General features: G+C 49.2%; 8 protein-coding genes across 8 annotated transcripts; 3 read left to right on the top strand and 5 right to left on the bottom strand.

Moving 5' to 3' along the window:
- Window positions 1–677: 677 nt before the first annotated feature.
- N7500_003214 (Amino acid/polyamine transporter I) lies at window positions 678–2306 on the top strand (the record flags this gene model as incomplete). The annotated part of the gene is made up of 2 exons (XM_056674360.1): window positions 678–1476; window positions 1531–2306. The coding sequence occupies 2 exons, from the start codon at window positions 678–680 to the stop codon at window positions 2304–2306; spliced, it is 1575 nt and encodes a 524-aa protein (XP_056534885.1).
- A 692-nt stretch (window positions 2307–2998) lies between these two features.
- N7500_003213 (FAD-dependent oxidoreductase) lies at window positions 2999–4470 on the top strand (the record flags this gene model as incomplete). Its single annotated transcript, XM_056674359.1, has 2 exons — window positions 2999–3705; window positions 3771–4470. The coding sequence occupies 2 exons, from the start codon at window positions 2999–3001 to the stop codon at window positions 4468–4470; spliced, it is 1407 nt and encodes a 468-aa protein (XP_056534884.1).
- Window positions 4471–5000: 530 nt separating this feature from the next.
- N7500_003212 (cytochrome P450) lies at window positions 5001–6660 on the bottom strand (the record flags this gene model as incomplete). Its single annotated transcript, XM_056674358.1, has 3 exons — window positions 5001–5788; window positions 5850–6282; window positions 6340–6660. 3 exons carry the CDS (start codon window positions 6658–6660, stop codon window positions 5001–5003), a joined length of 1542 nt encoding a protein of 513 aa, XP_056534883.1.
- A 1239-nt stretch (window positions 6661–7899) lies between these two features.
- Window positions 7900–9499, bottom strand: N7500_003211 (fungal specific transcription factor domain-containing protein; the record flags this gene model as incomplete). The annotated part of the gene is made up of 4 exons (XM_056674357.1): window positions 7900–8499; window positions 8600–8857; window positions 8955–9210; window positions 9312–9499. 4 exons carry the CDS (start codon window positions 9497–9499, stop codon window positions 7900–7902), a joined length of 1302 nt encoding a protein of 433 aa, XP_056534882.1.
- A 753-nt stretch (window positions 9500–10252) lies between these two features.
- On the bottom strand, window positions 10253–10657 carry N7500_003210 (transcription factor domain-containing protein; the record flags this gene model as incomplete). Its single annotated transcript, XM_056674356.1, has 1 exon — window positions 10253–10657. One exon carries the CDS (start codon window positions 10655–10657, stop codon window positions 10253–10255), a length of 405 nt encoding a protein of 134 aa, XP_056534881.1.
- Window positions 10658–11616: 959 nt separating this feature from the next.
- On the bottom strand, window positions 11617–12706 carry N7500_003209 (uncharacterized protein; the record flags this gene model as incomplete). The annotated part of the gene is made up of 3 exons (XM_056674355.1): window positions 11617–11952; window positions 12090–12554; window positions 12626–12706. 3 exons carry the CDS (start codon window positions 12704–12706, stop codon window positions 11617–11619), a joined length of 882 nt encoding a protein of 293 aa, XP_056534880.1.
- A 530-nt stretch (window positions 12707–13236) lies between these two features.
- Window positions 13237–15078, top strand: N7500_003208 (flavin monoamine oxidase family protein; the record flags this gene model as incomplete). The annotated part of the gene is made up of 4 exons (XM_056674354.1): window positions 13237–13420; window positions 13488–13735; window positions 13810–14640; window positions 14770–15078. The coding sequence occupies 4 exons, from the start codon at window positions 13237–13239 to the stop codon at window positions 15076–15078; spliced, it is 1572 nt and encodes a 523-aa protein (XP_056534879.1).
- Window positions 15079–15731: 653 nt separating this feature from the next.
- Window positions 15732–17960, bottom strand: N7500_003207 (putative phosphoinositide phosphatase (Sac1); the record flags this gene model as incomplete). Its single annotated transcript, XM_056674353.1, has 3 exons — window positions 15732–15908; window positions 15979–17705; window positions 17756–17960. 3 exons carry the CDS (start codon window positions 17958–17960, stop codon window positions 15732–15734), a joined length of 2109 nt encoding a protein of 702 aa, XP_056534878.1.
- Window positions 17961–18196: the final 236 nt, after the last annotated feature.

Below are 18196 nucleotides of genomic sequence, written 5' to 3'. Positions count from 1 at the left end.
ATTGAAGTCAGATAGACGTAAAGATAGATTATCGTGCATTGGGGCTGATAGCTCCAGGTAGTCACAGGCTTGCTCTGTATGGATCAGCCCGACATTTCTCTGTTTCTACATCTTCTACATTGAGCTTATATATCCAAGCCTATTTCTAGGTAACGTGCTGGATGTTTCCTTTTCTTTTATTGTGCTCTGGTAGCCCCGTATTTTATGTTCATAACCGATAGTTGTGTTTATTCCTGAACTGACAATTACATTGGTTGTTTTGCACAACTCCCTAGCCTGTCAATATGAGATCCACTACCAGAACTCCCGGCTGGAGCCTAGGCTAAGACAATCGCATATTAATCCGGCCATATCATAGAATCCACTTCCCCAGGGTTCCCCGCATATTTGCTATCTTTTAGCGCAAATCCTCGCTGGATATTTTCCTGATTGGGTCTGATATAGTGTGGCCTCGAAACTTGATGGGTTAAACTTTAAGTGCACACTACGAATCTCCATTGATAACGCCCGGGTTACTGTCTATGAAAATACCCTACCGTATTATGGATATCTTATCCTTCGAGGTGCTCTTTTATACGACATCCTTCCCAAAATTGCCTCTTTCACCTCAATCTTCAAGTACACACTTTGTTGCTTCTTTCACTTTCTGACGAGGCTGGAGCATTCTGGGAGTCGCAATGGAAACATCTCTGAAAGTGGAGAGGCCGCAAAGCGATGATGAGGCCCGCCTGGCAGCTCTTGGCCAGGAGCAAGCGATGAGCCGCCACTTCAACGTTTGGTCCCTGATATTTCTCGCCTTCTGCACCAGTGTCACCTGGGAAGCCCTCACCTCGACTATGGCCCAATCTCTTCGAGCAGGTGGCAGCTCAATCCTCGTGTGGGGGTTCGCCGCCTCGGCTATTGGGGCCATGGCTATCGCCCTCTCACTCAGCGAGTTCTCCAGCATGGTTCCAACCGCCGGTGGGCAATACCACTATGTGGCCGCTCTGTCTCCACTCAAATATAGACGATTTTTTTCATGGATCGCTGGCTGGGCCACCATCTGGAGCTGGCTTCTGTCAGCCCTGACGGGTATCTTCTCCAATGCCATGCAGCTACAGGCGTACATCATATTGTTTGCTCCAAATTACGAGTATCAGCGATGGCATACGAGCTTGCTTGTCATCGGTATGACCACCTGCTTTCTCGGGATCAACGTCCTCGGTACTCGCTGGCTGCATCGATTGACCTTCTTGGGTATCGTGCTACACATTGCCGGATACGTCACCATCATCGTTTACCTGTTGGTGAAGGTGCACCCTAAGAATACGGCCTCCTATGTATTCTCCGACTTAACTAACCTAAGTGGGTGGAAAAGTGACGGAATCTCATGGTCAATCGGTCTGATGAGCTCTGCCGTTGCTTTTATCAACTGGGACTCGGCCACACATATGGCCGAGGAGATGCAAAACGCGTCGAGGGATCTTCCACGAGTCCGTAAGTTCAAACCATTGTGATAATCTAGGTTGTCTCGCATTAACCCTCCGCCAGTTTACGGCTGTGTTGCTCTCTCCGGTATCCTTACCTTCCCTTGGGTTATCGCCCTGGCCTTCTGCATGACAGACATCGAGGGCGTATTGAATGGGCCGGTTGGCAGAATATGTCCGTTGGTGCAGCTCGTGTACAACGTTTCCGGCGGTAGTCAAAGCATGACCATCGGAATCACCTGGTTCTTTCTCTTCCTAGGATTTTTTATCGGCGGTCCAGGGTGCATGGCGGCGTCATCCCGCGTCATCTGGTCGTTCGCCCGAGAAGGAGGTCTTCCTGACTGCTTTGCGCGCATCCACGGCCGCTTTGAGGTTCCCTTCAACGCACTATTGCTGTCATGGTTCGGGATATCTGCCTTAGCCTTAATCTACATCGGCAATGAGACCGCTTTTTATGGAATCGCCTCCGGTGTGACGGTGATTATGATTTTCTCATATGCAATGCCTATCTTCCTCCGGATTCTTTACGGATTTGAGCATACAAATCTGCAGCCCGGTCCATTCACCCTCGGCGCCTGGGGCTTACCAATTAACGTCTTTGCCGCGTGCTGGTGTATCTACCTCATCCTTTTCCTGTGCTTCCCCACTATTATCCCTGTCACGCCTGAAAACATGAACTACGCGCCGCTTATCTTTGGAGCAAGCATGTTGATCGCTGCCGGGACATGGTGGATATACGGTAATCAGGTTTATCTCGGTGTTCTTTCCGAGGAGGTTAGCCCTATCCATCAGCAGGAGACCGAGGTGGATGAGCAGATTGGACATGAAAAGAAAGCCTAAGATATTTATCTCGACATACAGCTCTAGTGCCCGACATTCATTTAATTTATATCTTGACCATACTATTAAGCCTTTGGTAGTATATGGCGTAGCTCAGCAATCATTTCAGAAGAGAGAAGCCCCTTTCTTACCTGCCACTAGATTCCCAATGGTAGTCTCCTAAAAAAAACACCACTCTCGGCATGAAAAATTAGAAAAATTGTTGTTCGGTATCTGAAAACCTTGCCTCTTCAAGTAAGTGGATGACTGGGTCGATTGCGCACACTGGTTAAGGTGACAGAAAACTGAGAAGCAGCTATAGTCGGCGAAGCTGAGAGGCTGAAAGATAGTATAAAGCTCATATCTCCGTTATCATCAGTTTATTCACCGACGTTATAAAATCGACTATTAATCCGGCCTGGTATCATGTGCGTGTACGGAGTACGGAGTATTAGCGAATAGAAAAGGAGACCAGGAAGTTGATTTATTAGTGGATCCCCCTTGAAATAATATACAAACCGACAGGCGGAATATCTTTTGATTGGGTCGTTGAAGCGGTCTTTCAATCATCCAAACGGGAAAAGAAGACCACAATATCCGGGCTTGGAGTAAAATGGCTTCATATAGAACGAATTCTCTTGATTCGACTGTAACAAAATTTATCGGAACCCCTCAGATATTCGGATCCGTTAAGCTCCTATCACCACGCAAACATGGTCAAATCAACCAGCAAAGACCTCCGCGTCGTCATCGTGGGCGGTGGATTTGCCGGCCTTACCGCAGCCATTGAGTGCAAGCTACGCGGCATGCACCCGATCCTGGTTGAGGCCTACCCGGGCGCCAGCTCGCACGGCGATCTACTCGACTTTGTGCGCAACGCCGGCCGGGTGTTCGAAAGCTGGGATAACGGCAACGTCGGCCGCAGACTCATGGCAGCAGGAGTGAATGCTGCCAAGTATCTCGAGTTTTATAACGCCGAAAATGTCCTGCTGCGGAGGGACCCCTGGCCGCAGGCAGCGGACAAGGACTGCGTCTACGCCGGCCACCGCGGAGAGATGCACAGGATTATCTACGAGTACGCTATTGAGATTGGCGTGGATATGCAGTTCAACAAGCGCGTTGAGAAGTATCTTGACTCGGAAACCGAGAGAGGTGTCTTGATTTTTGGAGGCGAGAAGATCCTCGGTGATGTTGTTCTGGCCTGTGATGGTCCCCGGTCCTTGGCTCGCTCTCAACTCCTTCATCTGCCCGAGTCCACGGTCAACAGTGGTTATGCCATCTTTCGAGCCTTCTTCAATATTACTGATGAGATGCGTCAGCTTCCTGAGTTCTCTGAGATGATTAAAGAGGGTGAAGACAGCGTTAGGTTCTGGGTTGGCCGCGACATGCATGGGTTCATCTACACATGGAAGAACGGAAGGTACATATTCTTTCTGGCGCTTCACTAGATCACATTCTGACGAACCACTTTGCTTCTATCTATAGGGACTGTGCCTGGGTTTTGACACATCTTGACGATGCAAATATCGCCGAGACGTGGTCCTTCCCTGGAAAGAAAGAGGACGTTGCTAAATATCTCAAAGATGCCGGGTTCCCTATAATCTGGCACCAAGCCCTCGAGGCCACACCAGCTGACCGAATTATCGATTATAAGCTGGTCTGGCGGGATGCCATCCCGACATGGCTGTCCGATTCCAAGAAATGTGCTGTAATGGGCGATGCAGCGCATTGTCATCTCCCAACATCTGCCCAGGGAGCCTGTCAAGCAGTTGAAGATGCGGTCACTGCCGCTATCTGTCTGCAAAAGTGCAACGGGAATGTGGCAGAGGGCTTACAGGTATTCGAGCGGATCCGATTCAACCGGTCGCATGTAATCCACCAAGCGTCCATTTTGACGCGCAATATTTATCATAAGAACGACTGGACACCGGAGCTGGTACGCGAATACCCTGATTCTCTAATCATTCCATTCTACCCCTGGGTTACCGATTTCGACGTCTTCGCCAATGCGGAGGAACACTTCAACCACTTGCTACAGGATGTCAGAAGCGCGAAACCTGGTACCATCCAAGAGCTCGCGCTGCCCGCTGGGGGAGATTACGATGGAATGTTGTTGGAGAAGAGAGTCCCAGAAGAGAGATTAGATGAGTTGGCGCCTTCTAATGCGGTACAGGTTCAGTCGTGAGTTAGTGGTTATATGAGAAATTGATGGAAGTAACACAAAATTCTACTGCTAGGCCAATGGCCAAGGTTTCGGCTTGTAGTCTAGGGAGCATACCTATATTCTACTCAAGTTGCCTGACCGAAGACATCGTTGGTAAATTTGGTGTAGAGATAGACCTAATATATAAAATTGTATTTCTATAACCATGCCCCAAATGCCACAATGTTTCAGTCACACATACCATTGCATAGTATAACTACCGCGCAAGTGATGTACATCAGTAACTTGTCCATTTCGATGAACCACGAGCTTGACCTATGTCTTGTGAGATATATTACGATGTCAAAAAGGACACAATAGAAAGTTTACTATGAAAATATAGAAATCCGGAGGGCTCCCTAGGTATTTTCAAATCCAGAGACGGGAATATTCCACCGCTTAGCAAAGAAAGTAGCTATAGAACAAAGAATAACAACAATAGCGTCACTCCGGCAATCAATCTCATATTTTCACATAAAAAAAGCACAATTTATCCCATGAGTTTGTTCACTCTAAAGGTGCCGTTTAGCCAGTTTCACTATCAGCCCTTTCTGGGGTGTAAACCACCGACACTTGAATGACAACTTCGCATTCGGATCCACCAATGCAAGATCGTACTTCACTAGCAATGATGCTACCAACTTCGTAATTTCCATCAAACTGATGTGCTTCCCGAGGCAAGTATGCGAGCCAGCACTGAATGCGAACATGGACCTCTTCCTCTGCGCCACCAAGTCAGCGTCAGCGGACAGCCAACGCTCAGGCTGGAACTTCTCGGGCTCGGGGAACAGTTCCGGATCATAATGCAACACCCAAGGGCTGATCCCCACTTCTGTGCCTGCTGGCATGAACTTTCCACATACTATAGCACCTTGTGGCGGCACGGTTCGGCCGTACATAATACCAGTGGGTGGATGGATGCGCAGAGCTTCTTTGATGACTGCATCTAGATATGGGAGGGTACTGGCAGCAGCGTACGTGATAGGAAGGGTCAGTTTGGCCTCTCCGCGAATTTCACGGCACAAGGTTTCGTAGATGTCGGGATTCTTTAGCACGTTAAACATGATGGTCCGCATGGCAATTGCAGTGGTGTCTGCTCCCGCAGTCACATTTCCAAACGCATGAGTGTTCAACTCCCGATCCGTGATTGAGTCTGGATGGGCTACCTGGTGCTCTAAGAGACGCTGCACGAATGAGCAAGGACCTGTCACTAAATTGGCTGCCATCTTCTCTCGGAATTTCGCAACCTGCTTTTGCGCCAGCTTTAAAGTAGCACCGTCGGGTGCACTGTTTCCAAGCACTAGCTTGGAAACAAAACTATTACCAAGCAAGAAATTGTGAGCCCATGGAAATTGACCAACCTGACGAATCGTGCGTTAGCAAATGCATTTGCAGATTTCCAAGGTAGTATAGTTGGGGAGAGCTCTTTACAATTGACACATAATCTCCCGCAATATATTCAAGCATCGGCATCATTCCAATGGGATCCCCCTTTTCCATAAATTTAAGGTCCTCACCGAATGTGACAGCGAAGATGACATCGGTTGCATAATAGCGCAACCAATGTCCCAAGTCGCACGTCCGGCTTGGAGTGTCGGCCATCTCATCGAGGATTTTGAAAAAGCGTTCTGTGACTGCTTCGACAAGGGGCTCCAGTTGCAACATTGAACCCATCGAGTATGCATTGTACGCGTTTTTCTTCATGCGGGTATGGAGTGCCTTGTCCGATAAGACCAATGGATCAGGAAGCAACCCTTCATCGTCGTAAACCATGAAAGGATTATAGAATGCCGACTAAATGTCGATTAGACCTTGCAAGCAACATATGATATCCGTTCGCCAATTTCTTACCTTCTTGAACTTATCAGAGGCATTATAGATGACGTTGATTGCCGCTGGATCTCCCACTGACACAAGGTCTGGGCCTGTCCGCACAAGCTTTCCGTACTTGCGGTGTAGGTCTAGTTCCCATTCATGTGGTCGGCCTCGCACCACAGCAATGAATCGGGGGAGGCGGGTCCATGATGCGAAGAACGGCCCGGGAATGTGCCTTAGAGGCGTTAGATATTTTTGGGACAAGGCCCATGATACCAGTATACCGAAGATCACAAGTGGCCAGTACTGTTTGGCAAAGCCCGCCAGCAATGATGGAGTTTCTTTCGAGGTGAGCATCGTGCCCAAAACAAAACCAAAAGAAAGATGAAGACAAAGGCTCCGAAAACCGAAGGCCGTAGAGATACTCTACGACCTATTTAGGAAGATACGGCCCTTGTTCAAGGAAGTATGATCTTCCAATCAAATGACACAAATTCCATGTCGGGGTCTTTATCGAAGGTAGCCATTCCAGGCCTATGGAGCCGAAGACGGGGTATAGTGGGGAAAACAAAAAGGAAAAACTTGCTATTGGACACAGGAAAAGATTTGACCCCAATTTTTATCATCTCTAATACATCAAATCTCATTTGGGGGATTGATCCGTACATAACTAGCCAGCCGAGTGCACTAAGCTTGCTCCGGGGTGTGGACAACAGTCCCCGGCAATCCATGGCTGTTAGACCTCCCAAAGTCTGTCTTCAACCCTTAGCATGGGGTGCAACTCGAGTTGAGACCAGGCTATGTTGAGACTCTATGGCTAGGGGTGATCGGGGATTTTGATACCATGGATCCTATTACTCGTAAAAACTGAAGAAACTGAACTTGCAGTAAATACTTTTTGGACGGATAATGCGCAAACAACTCACAAGAGCTTCATAGCTGCGACCGTGATAATTTAGATATTTGACAGAAACCCGTGGACGTAGGCACGCATGGGAAATAAAGGATTGGCGATCATAATCACACGGCAAATGAAGGAATTACCTCACTAGCCTGGAGTAAGGCTGGACAACAAGGTGTGCTGGCAATGAAATTTGCCTGTACTAGGCAGGAGAGAGAAACTTGAGAAGACACTGCGTCCCTCGTCCCAAGATGTAAGATTCGAACTCGGCCCGAATGCAGCTACGAGGCAGCCAGGGCTGAGTTCTAGACAGTGCTATCCACACCTCCGAGAACGACATCGGAGTATTTGCACTGATCCCATCCCTTCGGTCGCCAATGGGGCAGCGTGCATCGGGCCATCTTCCTTTCCCTAATTCTCGGCTCCAACTTCCTCGACTGCTAGGATGAGAACATGTTATCACCCATTCAGTAAAGAGGATTTCACTCGCAAGAAGTTCCGTGAATTTTCGTGGGTTTTCCAGTTGGGAAACCCGGCGTACTGGCTTGGGGTCAAGCCGTTGTGTCGAGGAGCGCTTGAGAAGGTGGCATGGAAGATATGCTGGTGAGCTAAGCTATTTCCACGTAACATGTCCACTCCATAGTGAACTATAGTGTTCCCGTGCCAGCTGCAAAATCGAACAAGTCGAAGATTTACTAGACTAATATCTGTGACTGTCCAATCCGTTGCATCGTATCCTGCCACCTTTCTGGTGTTGCCTGTCCACGAGTAACAAGATCTCGACGAGTCCAGACCTCATCGAGGATTTTTTGACCATTTTTTGTATTATGGATTCCCAGAAGATGGAGGCCATCCAGTCTAGACTGAACATAGTCTCTCTGGTGAACGCCGTCCATTTCAGCCCCAATCACAACCAGGCACCAACCGAGGTTCGCGCCGGGGCCGAGAGCGTCGGGGACCATAGTCAGTAGTTCTTGCGCGGTGTCAAGTGATGCCTGCATCTCCTCTGTGAGAGGCTCCTCGGGCCCGTGTAGAATGCGGTGTACATATATGTGCGACGAATGACGGAATATTTCCGCTGTCGCCACCATCCTCCGGCGCAGCTCCTCCTGACCCATCCCCACGGTCGCGAACGGCTGCGCAGTACTCCGGCATGAGATGTTTACTAGAGGGCTTGATTCGAGAATTATAGCTGTCGACCGGATCTGGGCTTGTAGGGCGTCTACTTGGCTCCGTAATTCGGTCATGGTTGTTTGGTTGTCCTTGGAGGCTGCGTATAATCGAGAAGCAGCCCACTAAAATACCAACAAAGTCAGCTCGTCGTATTGAAAAATTTCCAGAGGAAACATCCGCAGTCAGGGGGAGAGGGAAGCATAGTCATATGGGCTGACTGACCATAAGCTTGGGTAGCCTGGATGAGCAGCCAAAAAGAGCATCAACGAATTCTCCTTGATTCGCCTGTTCTGCCGTTATATCAAGCCACGACTCTAGCTCTGGCATCGCTGGTTGGCCAAGATTGAGCGCAGTCTGGGTGTCGATCAGGCAAACCCACGTTTTCAGAAATGGTTCGAGGTCAGAACAGTCGCCTCGAGATCGGATCCAGCCCCTGATTGCATCGTAATGTCCCTTCCATCGGCTCGAGCCCGAGAATACCTGAGAACCACACGATTTAGTAAAATGTAGAATAATCGAAGTCGGGATAAGGTAGGGAGAAGATTAGCGACCCAAAAATAAAACAAAAGAAGTATACCTCAAAAGAAACTAACAGCAGCATGGAAGCTAAAGTAACAGGATCATGGATACTGTTCGGAGACATAAACCTCTCTCGAAGGGCTTTGGAAGCGGCACGGAGATACTTGCGAGACACAGTGTCGGGCTTGCGCTGCCAGCGGCTGTGGTGGGAAGCGGCTACTGCTAGTGCCGCATTTAATACCGCGGGCTCTTGTACAGCCATAGGTAGCAGGGAGCGATATCCATTTCCGTTATAGTCGATGGCGAGGGCTATCCTGGCGATATTCTCTGATTGAAGGGGTATGTATGAGCAATCGAGTATAGAATCGGCAGACGAAATGAAGAAGTCATAGCTTAGCTTATCTGGACAACGTACGGAGGTAATGCTGCATGAAGAAGCTCTCCTCTGCCGGTAGCGCTAGAGCTGATATGGCCCCTGGCAGGGCCAGCTCCAGCAAGTCGGGAGTCGATGATGCTCTGCTTAGGCGCCTCCTCATTACCTTTTGTTTTGAGACACTTGCAACTCCCGATGGCCACTGCAGACGGACTCCATATCCGCGGCATTTTACCCCCCTTTGTATGCAGATCCTACAGCCTAGGAGAGTGGTCAATATCTCACCCCTGATAAGTTCGTCCACACGATCATCCTAGCTGGGGATCTAGAGCAAGGAAACGCACGAGGTAGGCCGCCATCACATTGTCTGTTCTTATCCAGACACGTCCAACATACGCCGCTATCATTTAGACGCTCCGCCTGAGGTAGGTTCCGCTCCATTGTTTGCGTCTTCAGGTCGGGACGAGATATCAATCCCACTGTGTTCATTAGAGGCAAAAGAAGAAACAAAATCCCGGAAGAAAAAGCGGGCGCGCGGAAGATGTGGACGCTTATCATTAGATTTGACATATTCCCCGCCTGCACTCCAAATCAAACGCCACGATTAGTCCTAGTAACCCTAGTTTGCATATCATATACATGCCAAGACCTTTAGTGCACAATATTCTATTGAGGGTCATTACGAGGCTTATTGGAGGTAGCATATATATATATTGTAACTGTGTTGTTGACACTTTGTTGTGGGGAATCTGGGAATATCCACGTTGCAGTTACCACGTACGATGTAGAGTGTAGAGCCCCCCCCGGTGTTTTGCCTCCCTTTTTTGAAGATCCCAGAAAGTTGTCAAAATCATTACGAACAGGGAGAATTCGATCATCATTTGAACATATTATGGTTAAATATATCTGACCACATGTCGGACTCACCAACAACGGATTCCAATTCTGGAAAGACGGGCATCTCAGGACCCAGTCCACCAAGTTCAGCAAAAGTAGGCATTTGACTGAAGAGCCCTGGGAAGAGGTTGATCGATATGGACGGTTGAGCTGCGCGGACTTTCATCGGCGTTCTGCTCATCATCCGTATCGATATCTCCTGATAGATGACCTGCATATGCTTGCAGCCATTCCGGAGCCTTCTTCGCGAAGTCTTGTTGTTCTTGGCTTCCAGTGGGATGGTCATTCTGCGATTTTGCGATGGACTTGGATTCATTGTTCCCCCCGGTATTCCCAGGTGTGTTCTCGTTATCCGTAGGATGTAGAGGCATAAATGGTGGCTGCTCGATGTCGAGAAATCGACTAAAGTAGTTGTGAAATGACATATCAATCACCTCAGATGCATGTCTGAGTCGGGTATTTGTATCGTGGGCACGAAAGAGGACGTCCATCTGTATTCACAATGAAGACAAATTGGCTATTGTCAGCAAGGTGCGTAAATTTGTAGCTACCCTGTTCCACAGGGGAAAAAAAACATACCCACTCTTTTGCCGGGGCATAGAATGTTTTGAGGGCCCCAAGTACAATGAAGGCAAGTTTCAGGTTCTCCACAATTCGATTATCATACGGCTGCGGTGACCGATGAAGGCGGTTGATAGACACCAGTGCACTCTGCATGCAGGCGAACCCGACAAATAGGGCATGCTAATCGCGGCAAATTCCAGATTTTGTCAGCAGATAATCCATAGAAACAGAAGTGGGTTAGTACTTGCAGAATAAAACCCTCCATTTCTGATGACATCCTGTGAGATATCGCATATTGCCTCTGCACTGGACTCGCATCGGTAGATTCTCTCTTTCAAAAATAGGGATGGTGCATTGGGGAACTGAAGACAGTGAGTTGGCAGCTCTTGTCCACCATTCTCTGCTGTCTGGGGTCGTCTTTCCGGTATGGGAAGAAAGGTTCAGTTAAGTACGATAACACAGCAATGCCAAATCATGGATGAAATAGACGCGTCTAGATCTGCCAGTTTTGAGGGGCAATTCGAAGGAGAATTGGAGCCGAAGCGAAATGTGCTAGGGTGGCGGAGGAGATATTCCTCCAGATCATCTTGCAATGCTCGAAATCCTGAATTCAAAGTCCAGGGTGGCGGGGTTTGCTCCGTAAATGGGGTGAGACACAGTTGATAGATACAAGCAAGTACTTCAAGCAACTCCACTAGATGCGGACAATCCTCGGGGCATGGTGCACATTCCAATCTCGGCCTTTTGACTGGTAGATTGGTTGACGGTTGAAGATGACGATGGCCCAAGCAGTGAGATGCTTGTGCGATGGCAAGATATCGCTCCGCAATGTTTAGCACTTGACTCTGTTCCGCGTCAAGTCCGCAACCTGCTCTGGCAAGCTGCACTAGGCTGCGGCCCATTGCTGCGGATAGTCAGCATCTTCTCCGATTATCCAGGTATTATCAGGGACATATGTGGAAGCTGTTTGGCCGAGCTTACCAATATCTATCCATGCTTGCCGCCCGTGAGCCCTGCTGGCCTCATAGTCGATTAAAACACATATGGTCTTAACATCGTTTACTTGTTGCCAGGTTGTACTGGTGGCTTGAATACAATTTCGGGCCTCTCGTTCCATTGACTCGGCAAACTCCCGAGCGTGTGCTCCACGCGCGGCTTTGTGCACAGTGAAACGCATGCTCGAAGCGCATACCGCCAGCACTAAGGCCCGAGACATGGTACCCTGGGATAGATGATGTTGCATTTGGGCCGGTGAAAGCAACGATCTCAACTGCGTGTTTGCTCGAGTGCAAAAAACATGAATGAGATGGCACATGAGATCTATACTCAGCATTGGCAGGCTGTGGGGATAAATCGTACATCAGCATCAGGGCAAGATGAGTACAAGAAAACGGGCATTGTTTTATCATACATTCTTGAAATGGTGTCATTGCCGTAAATCAAGTCCTCCAAGCCAGGTTTCCATACAGATGGATCTAGCGCAAGGTGATCGTCATCATCATCATCATCATCTTCTTCTTCTTCATCTCCATTTTCTTCTTCTTCCCCATCACAGTTGTCGTCCGTGACACATCTCTCGGTCTCTTCCACATCCTGCATTTCCTCTTGAGGATGCCATAGTATGTCGGCTGCAATATTCTGATTTGAAGGGACAGCCACTTGCTCACTGGATGGGATTCGAGCAGCCAACTGATGAATGATTCTTTGAGACTGCACAGTCCGTCGGGGTCTGGGGCCGCGTCGCCCTCTATTCTTGCTATCAAATTCACAATGCCGCCCGCTCTCAGAGCATAGCGTGCATGGTTGGCTACCGCTACATTTGACCTTGAGATTTTAGTAGCTACGTTAGCATCAGCTGCCAGTGTGTGAGAATAGTCCCTGGACTAGTTACTCACCCTTCGCTTGCGACAAGAATCACAAGCTAGAGTCACCTTCCTTCTGTACGGTCCATGAATAGCAGAATTGGCTTGAGACATTGCCCAGGAAAAGCCAACATTCCGCCTGAGATTCAACACTTGATCGTTTCTAAATTGCCAAATTGATGGAATCTAAGACTGAGCCTCTTAGTTTCCAGTACCCTCGTAATCTCTCACAGTCTCTCGTGAAAGCCCCGGCAATCGCTTTTTTTTGGTTGGTCCTCGGGGAGATTGAAATGTCCAAGACAGCTCTGGGGGACTTCGGAATTTCCTACCTGGTCCTATCGCGAGAACACAACACATTGTGATTGGTCGTATTTTTCCGTCTTGGCAGCTCCATGTCAATTATGGACCCATTGAACCATCTCACCCATATTCCAGCGAATCAGCATGGAATGCTTGGATGGAGGATATTGTCATGGTCAAGTGGACTGATACACTTGCTGTGTTTTTCCCTTTGGAGCTTTGAGCTAGCCGGGATATGAGGAAATGGAAGAAAGACATAAGACTGCAGCGTACCGCGCGTGGGATCATCAATTCGTCGGTTTTGATTCATACAACTTGAAGATTGCAAGTCAAGACATCACAACATGGTCTACTCTTCCGATGGCTTTTCCTGGACCCCTTCCACCGGTCGTCGGGATGGCCTTCCAACAATTGGCGTTGTCGAACCCTCGTCGCACTCGACTCAGCCGGAAGAAGTCATCCACGATGTGATCGTTATCGGAGCTGGGTATGCTGGCTTAGTCGCGTCTCGAGACCTGGCCACCCAAGGTAGGATTTCTGATACACCCCACCTTCATCCAAGCCTTAGATGGCCCTGAATAATAGTGTTTTGCAGGAAAGACGACACTGCTCCTAGAAGCCCGAGACAGACTCGGTGGCCGCACATGGCACGCAACCATTGATGGCTTCAATTACGAGATGGGAGGGACTTGGATCCATTGGCACATGCCCCATATCTATCGTGAAGTCTCTCTATATGGTCTACACAACGACTGGATTGTCACCCAAAACCCCGGTGGAAAAGAAGACTACTTCACTACCACCACGGGAAGTGAGCAGCGTAATCTTTCACACGAAGAAGAGGTGTGTACTCAAACATGAAATGTCTAGTCTCGTGAGAAGGAAGGTCCAGAACTCATCAGGCTTTGATACAATAGGCCGACATCTGCGGCAGAGTCTTCCGCATCTTCAGCAATCTCGACGGAGATGATCTCCGGCAGTCGTGGAAATACGCCTTCGGCACCGACCAGTCGCCTGAGCTCATGTCCAGGTGGGATAAGCTCTCGTGCCAGGACCGGCTAGACGAGATCCGTGGCCAGCTAACAGATGAGGAGGTGAGCGTGTTGGAGGCCCAGCTGATGCAGATGGGCGGCAATACCCTGGACAAGATGGGCCTCGTGGGCGCACTCCGCTGGTGGGTGCTGGGGAGCCACACTCCGACAGGCCTGAATGACATCGCCCTCCACACGCGGCTTCGGAGCGGGAACAGCGAGCTGCACCGCCGAATCTTCGAACACGCCCTGTCTACCGATAATCTGTCCTACGCATTCAGTTCGCCGGTTCAGCGGATTGAGGACGCTGGAGACATTGTCACCGTGACAGCCAGGAATGGTAAGACGTGGAAGGCTAGATCAGTCATCTGCACGGTGCCGCTCAACGTCTTGTCCTCGGTCGAGTTTAATCCCCGGCTTCCAGCGGACAAGGTGGAGGCTGTGCAGCAGCAGTCGGTCAACAGGTGCAACAAGGTCCACGTCGATATCAATGGGCCTGATTACCTGTCATGGGGGTCGTTGGCAACACCCGGGAAAGGGTTTATCTCGGCGTTTGGGGATCACCTCACACCAGCAGACGACACCCATCTCGTATGCTTTGGTCCTGACCCGAAATCTTCCACTGGAATCTTGCTCGACGACCTCGATACTGTGAAGGCTGCCGTTGTCCACCTCCTGCCCGAGAACAAGCAGGGCGAAGCTATCATTAACCGTATTGTATGTGAATACTCCTAGGCAGTCGCACCCTTCGCTATGGCTGCTTCGTTTCCTTTGGCTTTGGTTGCTCTTTCTTCTCTCTTTTCTCTCTCTCACTGTCGAAGTAATATACTGACTTTGATTGCCTAGGTGTCTCACGACTGGAACAAGGACGAGTTTGCGAATGGCACATGGCTCTTCCCTCCACCGAACGCCACGACAAAGTATCTCTCCGTGCTACAAAGGCCACATGGCAACGTTTTCTTCGCTAGCGCCGACTGGTCTGACGGCTGGTGTGGTTGGATCGATGGCGCCGTCCAGAGCGGTATGCAGACGGCGCGTCAAGTAATTCTGGAGCAGAAGAAGGCTGCCGTTGTGGAAAAGAAGGTCATACAAAAGGGCGTTTCCATTGACCTTTCCATTGACCTCTCCAAGGGTATCGTACGGTGCGTTATCTAAGGACTGCTGAATAAGTACTTGTTGTGATAGCTCTGGGGGTGAAGATGGAGTAGGAAGAAGTGAATGTATAGACAATCTTCGCGCTGGTTTATATCTGAACACGTATTTCAATCACATTAATATGGGTTGCAGTATGAGGTGTCGTGGAAAGATGACATCTTCCTGGGATCTAGCCGTAGAAAAACAAGGCGGGAAAGGCCTCCAAAAAATGTAATACTCCTCTGTTCATGGTGTGCCTTTCCAGCCTCAATATTCCTATCCATTCCATTTTTTGAAGATTGGAATTACGAGACCTAATATTGACATAAATTATTTTCAATATGAATTAGGGTCTTTGAAGCTTTTCATGTATTGACCAAGCTCTTCGGGACTTCGAGGTAGAGAGAATCTGGGCAGCAGGGACAATGGGACGGTTCGAAAACCACAACAGTAGCATACAGAAGGGAAATATCATGACTCCGAGCAAGGAACAATGTATCGAACGATGATGAAGGATGATTGAAATCGAAAGGACAAGGAACAGAAAGGAAAGTGCCGGCGAGCCCTGTAGAGGTGAAAAGGATGGTAATAAAACATGCAGCCATGAAGTATAGAGTATATGGGGACAAAAGGTAGAAAGAAATGGCCTAAAAACGCCAGAATGAGTGAAACATCTACTCAATCCTAGTCTTTCCCTCTTCCAAAAAGACGAGACGAGCATTGCTAATACCACGTTGGTGTCGTCTGGCAGGAAGCCATTTACCGACGATGGGATCGGAGCGTGCTTTGATGAGAGCATCCTGGTAGCCCTCAGCGCCAGCTACCGGCGTGTTTAGCTTGGGCCAATTGACCTGTTGGGAAAAGGAAGAACAGGGTCAGCGAGACAATACTTAAGGTTGGTTACGGTGGGATTGAACTTACATAGAGCATGCCATGTCCGTGTACGAAACGGAAACAATAGACTGCCACCAAGAGCCAGAAGATCGTAAACAGACGGAGCGGCCAGACAGCGGCATCAGGCATTCTTCTTGTGAATAGCGCTACCAATATCATAAAAACACTGGCAGCGAGAACATATGGAACCGACTGGATGACCAATGGTCGCTGGTCGAGGAATAGCTGGATGTTGGCAAATGTAGAGTCTGATGGGATATAGTTGCCCAAAAATACGTCGAACCCATCTTGTCGAGGGCCGTCCATAAAGTTGTTGCGTACATATCGCGTGATGGAATTGTTCAAATCTTGCAGCATGCCGGCCCGTGTACGTTTGCCGGTCCGAGTGAAATCAGTCTTCAGCGCACCAGTGCCGGAATAAGACTTGGAGACCACATCTGCGTTATCTGCCCAGATATTCCGGAACAGGTTTGCAAACTCTTGGTCATCGTTGGCAGTCTCCCCGGCACGGAGAACGCCTGCATCCATGAGCTGCCGTGTAACCGCCCAGCGGCCAAGCATGCTCTGGACTACATTGGTGCGATCTAGACAATCCATACAATTTGTTCGGACAACACTCGTTTGCGTAGAACGAGTATCCAACTGGCCACCAGGAGCACCAGGACTCTCCACTCCACGGAAATAACCGCCCTGGGTCAGCCCGTCATTCAGACGACCCATGAGCAACTCTGCGCGGTGCCACTTAAGGCCCTTGGTCTCGTTGTGGAAATCAAAGTACACATAATGTAGGTGATCCATCTCGGTTTGCTTGAATCCGGGTTCCAAAACATGCATCCTTTCAGGGGTGCGTTCATCAGCCTCGGTGCTTTCAGATGTGGAAGTCACTAGTATGCGAACCAGCTCCTCATATGCCCGTTTGACATTGTCCTCCCTGCCTTTTTGGTTGACGAGATTGACCATATAATTTTCGCCATAGATGCGAATCTGTTCGGCGAAATGTTTCCGTGCAGCTTCGACGGAAGTCTCGACCCCACGAACCTGAAGCTTCGGTGTGTATTTAAGGTCATTTATTTCGGCCCAAAACACAGGGACACTACCCCGAGTCTGCACAAATGAGTAGACTTGAAGATCCTGTCCAGGTTTTCCACTAGTCATTGATTGGCCTCCACCAAACCCAGAGAGTCCACCTGTTGAGTCATTCAAGATCACAATCTGTTCGGTCTCGTTATAGTTTGAGACATTGCCTTGTTCGTCGATTCCGCGAGAGAAGTATCTCGTTCCGGCTCGGTGTCTGGATCGCCGGGTGATAAGCGCGAAGGTGAACGACGTCGATTTCACTCGTGCAGGAGTAATGCGCATCATTCCAAACATGACTGGCAAGATGTAGGGGTCTACCCCTGGTTGGGGCCCGTAGCGGATTCCACTCGTGTCGTTTGCGCCGACGCTAAAATTGATCAAATCAGATTGAATGAAGCGGTTCCAGAAGAAGCGGTCGTCGGCGCCCTTCCACATCGGAATATCGGGTGGATTTTGTGATTGTCGCTGGAAACTATTGGTGATGTCCAGCGAGTAGGAGAAATACATGGGTCCCCTTCGAAGAAGGTCTTTCACCAATGTAAGATAGGCATCTTCATCGGTGTCGTGAAGCGGCCGTTCTCGCATGGGAAGGAACTCTGTTCCGGCGACTTTATACACCATATGGCCGCGCAACCGTCCCATGGGCTGGGCCTTGGTAATAACAATGATGTACTTATCTTCGAACGTCAGCACAACCTCCTGAGTTTCTGTCTGGGGGAGCAATTACCAAGCTTCAACTTGAGAATTCCTAAGATTCCAGCAATACTGGAAATGCGCTTAGCGCCTGGAAGGGGGCCATCGTTCAGACGCAAATCACCAGTTGGTCGGTCAACTACCAGAGTGGGTGCCTGGCGTGATGATGGCGAAGTAAAGGCATAGTGGGAGGGCGACGCATGTAAGTTGATGTCCCGAAACGGGAGAATAGGAGCCATATCTGAGACTAAGCCTCTCGAAAATGAGGATTACAGGAGAATGTGAAGAGCATCAAAAGTCAACCCTCTTGAGCCCAAAAAACAATGGGGAAGGTACAAGGTACAGCGGGCCACTCTGGTCAGTACGCAGCCACACCGCCCCGCTGCTATTGTGGCTGGGCCTTCCGTCATCTATTCCTGTCTGCCTTAAACTACGAGGTCTTTGAATCTCTAAATCTTTGTACCGTTTGGATCTT

The sequence above is a fragment of the Penicillium coprophilum genome (assembly GCF_028826855.1).
Source record: "Penicillium coprophilum strain IBT 35676 chromosome Unknown utg000002l_segment0_segment1, whole genome shotgun sequence".
Taxonomy (NCBI): domain Eukaryota; kingdom Fungi; phylum Ascomycota; class Eurotiomycetes; order Eurotiales; family Aspergillaceae; genus Penicillium; species Penicillium coprophilum.
The sequence above is the reverse complement of the archived record's forward strand: the minus strand, read 5'-3'. Positions and strand labels throughout refer to the sequence as shown.